The sequence below is a fragment of the Marmota marmota genome, unplaced genomic scaffold (assembly GCF_001458135.2).
Source record: "Marmota marmota marmota unplaced genomic scaffold, marMar, whole genome shotgun sequence".
NCBI classification, from domain to species: Eukaryota; Metazoa; Chordata; class Mammalia; order Rodentia; family Sciuridae; genus Marmota; species Marmota marmota.
The window spans coordinates 8545928-8559576 of NW_026000249.1; the positions used below are offsets into that span (position 1 = coordinate 8545928).

The 13649-nt window shown below is 36.0% G+C and overlaps 1 protein-coding gene across 5 annotated transcripts in view; it reads right to left on the bottom strand.

Annotated features, from left to right (window-relative positions):
* Nucleotides 1-13649, bottom strand: part of Adgrg2 (adhesion G protein-coupled receptor G2) — a 64311-nt gene that overhangs the window by 25947 nt on the left and 24715 nt on the right. For 3 of the 5 annotated variants that reach the window (XM_048796327.1, XM_048796324.1, XM_048796323.1), the window contains 8 exons: nt 12457-12495; nt 10356-10397; nt 7833-7886; nt 4580-4635; nt 3466-3521; nt 1892-1931; nt 1423-1460; nt 208-302 (listed from right to left, as the gene is read on the bottom strand). In XM_048796327.1, coding sequence (XP_048652284.1) covers nt 208-302; nt 1423-1460; nt 1892-1931; nt 3466-3521; nt 4580-4635; nt 7833-7886; nt 10356-10397; nt 12457-12495 — 420 coding nt within the window. The remainder of the gene's footprint in view (nt 1-207; nt 303-1422; nt 1461-1891; nt 1932-3465; nt 3522-4579; nt 4636-7832; nt 7887-10355; nt 10398-12456; nt 12496-13649) is intronic. The other 2 variants (XM_048796326.1, XM_048796325.1) reach the window with 1 other exon arrangement.

Consider the following 13649-nt stretch of genomic DNA (forward strand, 5'->3'; position numbering starts at 1 on the left):
TTGTTTTTATCAAGTTTTCTGATGGCATATTGAAATTTTATAAGAAATCAGGAAAAATAACCTTCTTGAGCTTTCTAAAAATTGCTCAAGGACAAAAGAGTCAAACAGAAAGCTGAAACATATGCAAACTTATTAATTATATTTTTAATTATAAAAGCACACATCGAGAGTAATGAGTAAATGAACACAGCAATAGAGACAACTTACCCATTGGTCGAATATGTACTCTTTTCAAAGCAACCATTATAGCACACACATTCATTGTCTTATTCAGTTTTATTGTGAATGTACAATTTAATGTGCTGTAAAGAGAAATATATAACCAGAATGTTATATATGACATTTATAGAGATTCACATTCATAGATGTTGCAAACAGATGCTTGTGGTTTGTTTTGCCTGTCTGTACAATGAACAGACTGGGGTGAGACTTGGTTGCAAAGGTAAGCACCTTGACACCTTTAGTCTCCCACTGCCACAGCTGGCTACTTGCTTGGTGTCTACAGACATTTGAGTTTCCATCATGGGAACCCTTTCACAAACCAGTCTAGATGAATGTCAAGGTCTGTTAAATCCCAAATCTCTCTGGCAATCTAGATTATCAGATAACTAAGAATTTAAGACATTCTCCCTGTTTCTTTCTACTTTAGTCTTGGTGTAGGTGGAAAAAAAAATAATGCTGCAAAAAATGAAGAGGCAAGGGAACTGAATTAAAAACATAAATAGGGGACAGAGAGTCAACTTATAATTTCATGGAAAACTTGTCATGATTTGTACCAATGAACAGTTTGATGAGTGGAAATTATCATTTTCTAGGACTTGGACTCTCATAGAACACTCATGGTTCTCATGGTGAGATTATTGCTGTATAAGCCACTGGCTAATGCAGGCTTACGCAGGACAACCAATGGATGCAATTTAAAAGGGTTATTTATCTGTGCAACCCCAATAATTGTTGGACAATTTCTGATTTTCTCTTGTATACATTTTAATTTCCACTTTTCTCTTTTCTTCCTCCAATCTTTTCCTTCCCTCTTTCTTCTCATTCTGAGTTCCATATTGTGTTTCCTCTTTTCTGTCTGAATTTCACCATGCCTGGACCACTATGAGCCATTTTTTGGTCATATTGGTAGCCCTCAGAGATAAGAACATTGATGAGCCTCAGCCTCATAGAATCAGAGGCAAATGGTCTGATATCAGATACCTCTCCCTCAGTGCTTAATAAGGAAATTAAAAGATAGATTGACGAAATGATCAGTGTTAGGAAAAATAAAACTATATAAATCCAAAATGTCACTAATAACTATGTATTTATGTTAGAGGAAAGCCTGTGAATTTACAACTTAATGAAGACTCCTTAATACTTTATTTCTCCCAAATGGAGAAATAATAAATATTTATTAAAGAATTTAAGATGACTGACCTTTGGGCCTCTGCTGTAGCACACACTATAAAATAAGTCTGAAATAAACAAAATTATATGTTATTTTGACAGCTGGAAAAGACGACCCAGGGTGAATCACAGAATTTTAGAACTACGAGTATCCCTAGAGATCACCCCTTTTATACTCCTGCTAGATAAAAGTTATTCAGGTCATACAAGTTCTACTTGGGATTCCTCCAGCACCAGAAAGCTCAGTAGTACACAAGGGAGCACATTCTCCTGGAGTTTTCATTTTAAGAAATGTTTGGTCTTACAGGAAGGAAAATCTATCTCCTTCATATCCACTCACTGCTCCTAGTTCTGACTTTTGGATGCTAGTCCATTCGCTCTTTTACATGACATATTTGGGAGAATTTGAATACATATCTCCCAGGGAATACAAAACTCCATGGTTCCCCCCAAATAGTAACAATGATTACAAACAAGGTACAGGGTATACTGTGATTACCTCACTTAAGGTTTGTAGGGTTTTGTTGAGCTCTGATCGTCTGTTAATAAAATCAGAGAAATTGACATTAAGGCGACCATTAGTGATGTGAAATTCAAAACAAGTTAGATTTTTAGCATTTAAATCAAGCATGTGGTATTTATTGCTCACAGTGTTCACTTTGAAGAAACACGGGGCATAATGAGAGATTGCTATGTGGGAAAAATAAATTATTTATATGTCAGGGGAAACTAATCAGACGGGAGCTGTACTGGTTCTAGCTAAGAGCAAGATATAAATTATGGTGGAACAATCTTGTTATTCATTAAGCTAGTGCACCTGCCCCCCCCACCACCAGCTTCTTCTGGCAGAGGGCCAGAGGAAGAGCTGGCCCCAGGCAAGCATTTATGAGAGGGGCAAGCCACTTACCCTGTACCTCTGATTAATTCCTCATTCCTCTCCAACTCAAACAGCCTGCCCTCTCTAGCACTCTCCAGCCCTGCCTTCCCCTCCTCACAACTCCCCTTCAGGAATTTCTCTCAATCCTCTCTACCATTCCCATTCCAACAATATTTTTATTTCTTCAACATTTCAGAGTTTCACTGAAGTTAGGATGAAAGAAATCTAATTAAAGAATTCGCCCTAAGGCAAGGATTTTCAGTGGGAGTGGGAGGACATTTGGCAATGTCTGGAGACATTTTGGGTTGTTGCGCTGGCTGGGAGGGTGTTACTCCATGGATACTGTTAAATGTCCTACAATGCATAAGACAGGCCCCCAAAACAAAGAATCCTCAAGCTTAATAGTGCCGGTGCCAATGCCAATACTGCTGAGGGGGAGAAACCTGCTCCAAGGAATGGGCAATAGTTCTAGATAGCTCCAGGCAAGGTCTGAAAGGAAGAAGAGAAGGACCACTGAAATAGTCAGCTAGCTCCTCAAACTGGCAGGAGCCACTCACTCCTCTGATTGTGCTCAGAGATCACCTCCTTCCTGGGAGTTTCCAAGGGCCCTCCAGCACACCTAACTGCTCCTCCTGCTCTACTGTCTGATCCTTGGGATGTCTTTTGGTACTCTGTATATGCCCCCTTCATGAAGTTGTGTCTCTCTGTGACAGAGTAAGACTATTTATGTCCTAGGCCATCTTGTTGGCTGACATTTTCAAACTCTGCTCTAACTGGGGGCAGCTATTTATAATGCATTTCTCATTGTTCTTGTCCTTGTAAGCCGAGGTCTACTTAACAAAAATCTTTCTCTGACTTTTGAATCACTGAGGCTTCATGAAAAACATAAACAAACGGTATACATGGAGTCCTATCTGGAACCCTTTGAATCATGCTGGATACCAAATCATATTAAAATGCAAATAACTCAAATGAAATTGTTGTGTAATTTCACAGCATCAGAGAGAACAACCTCATGGGGATAATAGTTGATGATAGCTGACTTTGGTTAGTTTGGTTAGTAAGCAAGAACAAATTAACTCTATATCCTTTGGGTCTGTCTCTTCCCATTCTTGGTTTCCAAAGCAAAAACAGCTCATCAAGTATCTTTCCACAGTTGATGTCTGAAATTTTCAATCAAACAGTAGAGTACTCACTTCAATTCACTTAGAGACAGCACTCCAGAGTAGGTGCCATTAGTTATATCTTGATTCTGTTGGAAGCAAAAAATTAAGAATAAAATGAATATCACTTATTTTGTTTTTGTTTGTTATATACTCTAACAAGAAGTTGTTTTGCACTTTTGTTAGACACTCAAAGAATTACACCCCAAAGACCGAATCCTAATCCATGGAATATTGTCCATCAGATGATCAAATTGCTGTTACATAGATTCAACTAATTTGTGTGTGTATGTGTGTGTGTGTGTGTGTATGTGTGTGTTGGGGGGGATTAGAACGCAGGGCCTTGTGCATGCAAGGCAAGAACTCTACCAACTGAGCTATATCCCTAGCTCCCAAATTGTTGTTACATAGAAAGGGTGGAGGGAGTGGTACTCAAAAGTTAATCAATATTAACTGGCTAAGCCAGTTTCTGGTTTATGTTTTCTTAAAAGAAATCCTGAGTCAGCAGCTCTTATGTGCTATTTTCTGTCTTTTTTCAATTCAAGGGTTCCCTCAAAAGAACACTAGTAAAGCTCTCTTCATGACAGCCCCAGATTTAAGTAACAAGACCCCAATGTATAAAGGGAAACTCGATAGCAGCCACTACTGCATTTTTAGCACCTAGTTCGTGGCCTAGCATATAGTTGGTGCCCAGGGAATATTCACCAAATGAATAACATGTTTGTCTGGGATTCTCTGAACCAATATAGGTTATGGGAAGGTTGATACCATTGTAACTGAACTCCCCATATGGGGAACACAATTAGATACGGAAGATTATTCCTAGACTCAATATAGATATTTCTTGTTGCTAAGAGGTTTTAAGATAATTTTAAATTTTAAACTGGTAATGAAATTGCATCATATTAACATTCTTATTTAGCAGCAAACCTAGTGAAAACTAAACTATAATTATTAACAAGATACTATGATTATGGATTCAAGTCCTTACCATAAAGCTAGGGATTCAATAATACATATTTTATTTAAACTTGGCATAAAAGTAAATATGCAAATAGGATAAATAATCTGAACCTTCAACAAATCTTTAAATACATGCAAATTCACATTTTAAGAGTACAATAAGAAAAAAACCTTTAAAACCTACCTGGGTAATGTTGTGTTCTTCATCATATTGAAACATTATCTCACCTCTAAAAAACACTAAAAATAAATTTTCAAAAAGAAATTTGAGACTTGTATCCTTACAATTTGAGGATTAATACAACACATGAAAAGATTAGCAAATTCCTTTATAAACAGTTTTGTTTTTACTCCCATTTACTCTCTTGCCTATCAATAAGCTATTCAATGATAGTCAACATAATTTTTAGAAAATATGAACTATAAATTTTATGTGGGAATTCAGAAAGAGAGGAACTTGTCTCCTTATGAAGAAATTTATATCCCAATCTGCTTTTTTTAAAAAAAAAAAAACAAAACTTTGTTTCCTTTAGAGGTAAGTGGGAGAACAAGGTGTGGTGGCTATAATCCCAGCAACTCTGGAGACAGAGGCAGAAGGATCACAAATTTGAGGCCACTCTAGACAACTTAGTGAGACTCTGTCCCAAAATAAAATAAAAAGGGGTATACATCAGTAGTATAACACTTGCCTAGCACGTGTGAGGCCCTGAGTTTAATCCCTAATACTGAAAAAATAAATAAACAACAAAAACAAAAAGAAAAAAACCCCAACAAAATCTAGGGGAACTGTGACTTTGATGTTAACTTAAAACAAAAATGTCTTTTAAAGTTATAGTTACAGTTACATAAATAAAGGAGGGAGGGGGAAAGGAGCAGCTAAGCAGCCTTATGGAAGTCTACTTATTGTTCATCAGTTTTTCAATTTAGTTTTTGTTTTTAAAATACAACTACCAAATGCAATATCTTTCCCAGAAACACAACTGAGATTTTGCTTTGAAACCTGAATAGTGTGCAGGAAAATTCTTCCTTCAGTTGAACAACTCATTTTTGCTTTCTCTTCAGATTTGCCAGAAAACCTTGTTCTTAAAATGCTGACTTTGGGAAATATTAAATTCAATTTCAGTCAACCTATTTCCTGTAGGGTACACCTAGGGGGCTCTATCTGGAAATAAATAAAATGGAGACTCTTAAACAGCAAAGTATGCATTTCATCACAGGAACCCAAACCTGGCCTTTTGAGCAATGGGGCAAGGATGTCATATACACCAAAGTAGAGTTTGGCCAATGTTTTTGGTGACCAATCAGTTAGTAAATACTTGAGGTTTTATGTTCTCTGTTGTAATTCTGCCACTGATCATGAAAGCAACCACAAAAAATGGATGTAGGCCAATAAAACTTGATCTACAAAAACAGGTGGCTGGCCATATTTGGACTCTAGGCAGTAATTTGCCAACCCCTGAGTCAGAGTTGAACGCCTCCTCAACTCAAGGTACTACAACTGATTCCCATGGCCATGTATCCTATGGTCTACTTCCACTTAAAAATGGCTGAAAAAGCCACATAAGCAGTGATTAACATGACCTATTTCTACTGAGAACTTCAATTTTTGAATATTGATACTGAAATTTCAATTAATGCAGTATATAATTATTAAAAGTAAATATACTTGATATCTGCATAGCATTACTTATTCATTTAAAAATATTTAAAAACCTTTAGCTTTTAAAAGCATATTTAGATTCTGTATGTCTGTGAACACTGAAATCCACAATTTCTCTCCCTCACATTCTTGAGTGCATGGTGAATTTCATAAATGTGCTGGGAGCACAGTAGTTCTGGTTTGCACAGGGCAACCAAGAAGCCATCACATTTGACCCTTAGTCTGACTCTTCCTGGTCATCTCTCAACTTCTTCACCAGCCTCCACTTCCTTTAATGGACCTACATTGGAAACCTGCAAAAAGCAAAGGTTTCTAGTTTCTGGCAGGATATCATGGTATTTCTGGTGCCAGAAGAGTTGGTTCTCTGATGAGGTTGTTTTCACCAGACACTGAAACAAATGGTCAATTCAGTCACTTAATTGGGGAAAACATTACACCAACCAGCTTTCTGGCATCTGTTATTCAAGATGACCAGGTTTTTCTTTTTTGACTACAAGTTCAATTTTCAAACAGTTATCAAATATGTAGACACAACACGGAACTAGACATTAGTCACCAGCCTAAAACATGGATGAGGCACAAAAATAATGACTTTATGGGGAATTCAGTAAAGAGAAGAGTAAAAAAGGAGGGAGAAAAGGAGGAAGAAAAGAGATGCAATATGTGTGTGTGTATACATACATATAATTATTTATTATATAATGTATCCTATAATTCATTCCTTTCATCAAAATCACCTAATATTTCCTTTTTATATTCCACCCAGAGCATAATATCAGCAGATAGCTCAGATGAGCAAATCTCATATTCACACAATAGAAAGTGTTTCTACTTTTTCACGTTCTCTAATTTATCCAACCTTAAGTTATTTTACTTGAAATTGTTATCTATGTTTTTCAAACAAATTCTAAAACTATTCAAAGGAACAGAATAAAAGGGGGAAAACCTATGATTGTTTATTACTGGAGACATACCAAGATTTTAATATCATAAAATACCTTGTTACCATTTTCTTCTCTCTTCCCATGATCTCCTAACCCTTTCTGACATGCCACATCATATTTTTCTGTTTTCTGTTTTTCACTTTTGCTTTCATTGGTTTTCATAACATGGGGAGCCCAGAGAGCCAAATCAATGTGAGAAAAGTGGTTATTTCATTCCTCTGGCCCGTGGCAGAAAGAAAAATATTCCTATTTTAAAATAGCTTGTTCTCAAGAGATTTCCATCTTAACTTTAAAAAATAGTGGACAGTCTTGGTTAGAGATGGCAAAACACAATATGGACACAACTGGAATTAGCGTTTAGTTGAATTAGTTGTATATGAGGTTTCAACATTCTAGCAGTCAGGTTTGTTTTATTCTTAGCAAAGGACAACATCCTGTTTCTAAGCTATATTATTTAAGGTCCTACAGGAAAGCTTGAGGGATTTATATACAAAAAGTGACTTTCACTAATTAGTAATAATCTCATTATTATTCATGAATTAACACTGAGAGTATTAGTTATGAATTTAAAGCTACAGTGAAAAATATTTGTTGTAGCACTTTATGTCTCATATTAAGGAAGTTAATTCATCCTTTCACTAAACAATGGGAAGATAATTCCAGCCAGATCTAAAATTCACTTTTGTTTTATTAGGGACTTTTGGTAACCAGGTGGTATAAAAACAGACATCTCAGAGAGGCACACACATACACAACAGGAAAAAACCAAATCAAATCATTTTTCTCTATGGAACAAATTTATCTGGTAATGTATAATGTACACAAGAACTAACCTGAATCATTGCAAATAGATGACAAATTGCAGATATTTCTCTGGGATTTGACTCCTGCAAAAAAACAACAACCTAGCTGGTTAAGCACATCAACACCTGCAATTATATACTACATTGTCAAGAATATTCACAAACGTAGGCAAATGTGGACCAAAAATATTAAGAAACTGGATAAAACTGGCTGGATGAATTTCACAGAGACTAAAGGAATGAGAGTCTTCATTTAGTTGGTCAGCTATGGAACTTGACTCTTTACTATTCTATAGTATGTCAGTGTCTGACCTTCAACTCCTTCCTAAAATTTTTTTGTTTCATTCACAATTAACCTTTTGCTTGTCCAATATAAAACAGAGCACCAGGTAACAAATCAAGTATAGAGACCATAAATGGAATAGGCCTCAAAGATTGTCTTTCCCTTCCTGGATTGGAGAGTCCCCAAATACTCTAATGTTAGTCCTAGCTCTCTATGCAAATGTATGTATGAAATAACATTAATGTCATGATATTGTTTCATGAGCAAAAACTACAAAATTCAAAATGTATTTGCTGTGCACCTACCATATTCTACAGGTTTGGGGAGGTTCAGATATAGACCCTGCCCTCAAGGAGCTTACAATCTAGAGGTCGATACTGGCCAGTATATAAAACGTTTTAGTGCTAATCAGGACTTCAGATCACACGAGCATACCAAGGAGGCAGAATGGGAGAAGAATGGGAGAAGAAATGAACCATGTTAGAACAAAAACTCCAAACAGATGTATCTGAGAAACACTTTCTCCTTTAGTGAAAGGAGAAGTACATCTCTTTGTTTGAAAAGAGCTCAAGGTTTACTTCTCTAAGAGTCTTTCCTTCACTAATTGCATCTTTTGGTGAAGCATAAGAAATCCATAGTAAATGGGAGGGGCAAATGCTGACAATGTACTAAGCAAATTGCCAAGGGGAAAAGAGGGTTATATTAAGGAATCTTTCAGTCTCTTTGCTAGGTTCTGTATGGTCAGAATTATGTATGCAATGCCAATTGCTAGTTAATTTTCATTACATGTTTGTCCTATGAAAAAACTACAAAACTTATTATTTGAAATAGAAATAGAAAACTATTAAAACTATAATTTGACTTAGTGCGAGTGATCTGGTTTCGGTCAGAATGATTTATTGGTGTACGGGCATCATGCTTCAGCTAAGAGTTTTGATTCTGTGAACAAACTGAATTTAGGTGCCCAAAGTTAGATAAAGATTTCTATATTCTTCCATAGCAATGTTACCCACACCAGAAGAGGAAGATTTCACTTTAAATATAGTTACTTATAGCTCACTATAACATACATACACTGCAAATGTTATAGAATATATAGATGGTGGGTAGTAATGCTTTCTTTAAAGCATTGATCCATTCTTGCTATACTTTTCATTCTACCATCTCTACCTGCATCTCCATTTCCAGTGATGTGGGTCTTTTTGTTGCTCTTTCATACCGAGAATTTTCTTTCCTGTTTCTAGGCCCATTATCTGCACTACAGCTACTTACTGGTCACTCCTTAAATCCTGAATGAGAAAACTGTCTGAAAAGGGTCAGATACTAAATATTTTAGGCTTTGTGGGTTATATGTTTTCTGTTGCAACTACTCAGCTCTACCATTCTATGTAGCAGAAAAGTAGCCATAGAAAATATGTAAACGAATGGACATGGCAGTGTTCCAATAACATATTTTACAAAAACAGGCAATGAACCAGATTTGGCCCATTGGCAATAGTTTGCCAACCCCTGTCTGAAGTCAATCAGAGGGCTTTGTTAAACTGAGCACAGTGGTGCATGCCTGTAATCCCAGCTACTCTGATGGCTGGAATCAGGAGGAAGACGAGTTTGAGGCCTTTTTAGCCTAGAGAACTTAGCAAGTCCCTGTATTTAAAAAAAAAAAAGAAAAGAAAGAAAGAAAGAGAAAAGAAAAGTCTTTGTTAAGTATATCTTGTATGCCTAGTCTTGTATTAGGTACTTAAAAGTATATCCTTGCTTTGCTTTAGAAAGAATTTGAGGTTCACTCCTCTCTTTCATTAATTGCATCCTGTTCATAAACTCATTACCACTAGTCCTTCTACCTCCTATGTCTCTTAATCATGAGAAATGCTTGTGGGGTTGTGGGTGTAGTTCAGTGGTAGAGTACATGCTTAGCATGCAAGAAGCCCTGGGTTTGATCTCCAACACCAAGGGGGAAAAAAGAGAGTGAGAAAGAGAAATCCTGGTGGAATTATTGCCTTTATCTGCATGCATGTTCACATTTGTGACCTGCTTCTTTGACCTGTCTCCCTCTTAGACTAGAAGATTCTTGAGAGAGGGCACTGTGCCTGATCATTATTATACAGCCCTTAATGTCTAGTACAACTTCAGATACCCAGTACCTACACATCTATTCATTAAGAACAGATTTTACTTTTAAAAAAAGAAAAAGAGATCATAAACACCAGCCATTTGTTTAATTTTACCTTAGTTATAAAGAAGAAAGTCTTGATATTTATAATAAGTCATACCTGATGCATTGAAGGTTTTTACTATAGTGATTTTAGTTTTTTCTGCAAAGAAGCAATTTAAATATTAGAGCACAATTGTTGCTTGTTTTTAAAAAACACTTTGCCATGAATATCATTTTTTAGTGAAGTGCTTTCACTAAAATCACACCATTGACATCTTTTTAAGACATGATTGGTCATCTCAGCAGTGGAATGGGGACCTGCACAGAAATTGTAGCATTGGCATGGGGTGGGCCTGGGAGTTGGATTCCCATGTTTACCCAGTTAGATCACACCCATTACACACCCCACTGCTTGTGTAATTCTACTCCAGTTTCCAGGCACTGCTGCTAGACCAACAAATGTGAATTTCAGATACGTGGAATTAAGTCACTCTCAGGACCTCTGGGTGATAGGTTGTAAAGGGTAGGTGATTCCGAGTCAAAATTAATGTGAGTCAATACACATAGGATCTAAAATACTGCTACTGCAGTCTACAGTCAAGCATCCTGCTGTTTGCTTTAACAGTTATCCCTATTGTACTGATAGATAAAATTATTTTGAGAGAGGTCAAAACCATCCAACTATAGTCACACAACAAGCCCACAGCAGAACCAGAACTGTTTAAAGTTAGGAACTCACAGGCAAATATTAACATGTTCTAAAGAAGCAAACCTTAAAAATATCATTACATTACAGTTGGGAGACAAAGCCCATGGTTCATTTGCCAGATAATGGAGAACCAGGTTCAGCAATCCATGCCATCAGGATGGCCAACTATAAGAGGCTGTGTTCAGGGCACAGATTTGCAAAGTTCTGTCTCCTAGTGCAGATGGGGAAATTCTGAATAAAAGAATAAGCTTGAAGCTTGGAGATAACACTTATGAATGATGTTATATTGACAACTTCAAAAACCTCATTTGTGTGTGTGTGTGTGTGTGTGTGCTATTGATGAGTTCATTTCACTGTGTGACTCATGGGCAATGGTTGGTAGTAATTACAGAGACTGCATTATCATTAATAATCCTTTAAATATATTGTTTTGTTTGCCCTGATATTCAACCTCATTAATAATCAAGAATGAAAAATAATCTGGGTGCAATGGTATACTGTAATCCCAGCAGCTTGGGAGGCTGAGGCAGGAGGGTCACGAGATCAAAGCCAACCTCAGCAATTTAGGGAGGCCCTAGGCAACTCAGTGAGACCCTGTGTCTAGACAAAATACAAAACAGGGCTGGGGATATGGTTCAGTGAGTAAGTGCCCTCTAGGTTCAATCCCCTGCTACCAAAAAAGAAAGAAAGAAAAGAAAAGAAAACCTAAGTAATTGAGAGAAAAATTAATAATATACTATAATCCTAACAAAGGTACAGTGACATATATAACCTCATCCACTGCTGCAAGGAATGTTGCTGGACACAACCCTTCTGGAAGGTAATTGGACAGTGGGTGTCAAGGGCCTTAAAATATTCATACTTTATGTCCAATCCTTGGAATGTATCCTACAGAAATCAAGGATGAATGAAAAGTATTGACACCAGGATGTTCATTGGAATAACCTCTATTAAAAAAATAGAAACAACTTTAGTGTTCAACATATGGTATACAATGGAATGTTATCAAGTCATTAAAAGCAAGAGATATTGGCAAATACTTATAATTTAATATTAGGTCAGAAGAGCAAGATATAAAAATCTACATAAACTATGAGTACTTTGCAAGGGACATATACATAAGATATATGTATATAAATACATGCATATATTATACTAAATGAAAATATACCAAATTTTAACAGTAAGTCTTAGAAAAGTAACATTAAAGATGATTTCTATCCTCCTTCTTTGTATTTCTCTATATTTTCCATTTTTATGAGCTACCATGTATCACTGTGATAATAAATGTTATTTAAATGAAGTGCTACTGCCATAATAGTTCATAAGTTTGAGAGTGATGACAACAGAATTATAGTTCAATGTCAAAGTCAAAGGAATAATAATAGTTGAAAGCTCAAGAAAGTTAGCAAAGGAAAACTTCTCTTTACTAACCCGTAGACCACACAAGTGAAAAACTCAAGAAGTCATAGAAGAAATGCTATGACATTTAGTAATAACTTGATATTACCTGTCTTGTTTAATGTAGACAATACACTGGAAGTAGCATCTGAAACAAAATAATAAAAATTAGTGTAACTACTGGCATGGTTAACAAACATGACTCTTCTAACATTCCTTAAATATTTTACTTTTCCTAAAATCCAGAAGTTAGTTTTGCAAAAGTATGCATTTGCTGCCCATCCCCTTACTACTATCCATTCTCCCACTCCTGAAGATTAATTGAACAAATGTCTGTTCTTTCAAAATGCGTTTCCTGAATGCCAGTTACATATCTAACACATAACAACACTCCCATAATTATTAGATTTAAATAAACTCATTTATGTTGTTTAGTTTTTGTCCTTTACAATAATGAAATTCCCTAAGGGATATGAAATTTCAAATGTTGATATCAACTTTAGTAGATAGTGGTAGGGAGGCTGAATGTTTCTTCCGGTGGTATAGTCTTTTAAAGTAATTTTAACTAAGTCTAGTTTAAATTTGAAGTTCTTTTTTATATATACCTTTATTTCACTTATTTATTTTTAATGCGGTGCTGAGGATCGAACCCAGGGTCTTGCACATGCTAGGCGAGCACTCTACCGCTAAGCCACAATGCCAGCCCCTAAATTTGGAGTTCTTAAACAGTACATTCAACTAACTTTTAGGAAAAACCTCTTTTGATAGTGTTTGATCTAAAATCCAACTTTGAATCTATTCTATTGTTATTTCTTTAAATGAAAAGCATTCAAGAATTTATTATTCTGGATGAAAATTTTTAAGGAAAAAAATAAAAGGTATCACATTATCACACTTAACACACACACACACACACACACACAGATCCAAACACTGCTACAAAGCTAAATTGAAGATGTTCTTTTCACTGTAAAAAGTAATTACACATAAAAATTATAACCTTTGGCTCTTCCCATTGGGCCAAATATGAATTTAAACCAGTTTTTGATCAGTATAAGTTGCAACTATGATTAGCTCCTTAACCACCAACCACATGGTGAGATTTTATTTTAACTAAGCGATTCTGAAAAGTGTTGGGGTTAGACCACAGTAAGATGGAAGGCTATCTACCCACAAAGAGGATGGAACAGAATGTGCCGCCCGGCCTACCTCCCTTGAATACAGCACAAAGCTCTGTCCTTTTCTCTAGCACAGTGAGGAAGCCAGTTTTTCCCCCATTTCATACTCTTTAAAAATCGATCA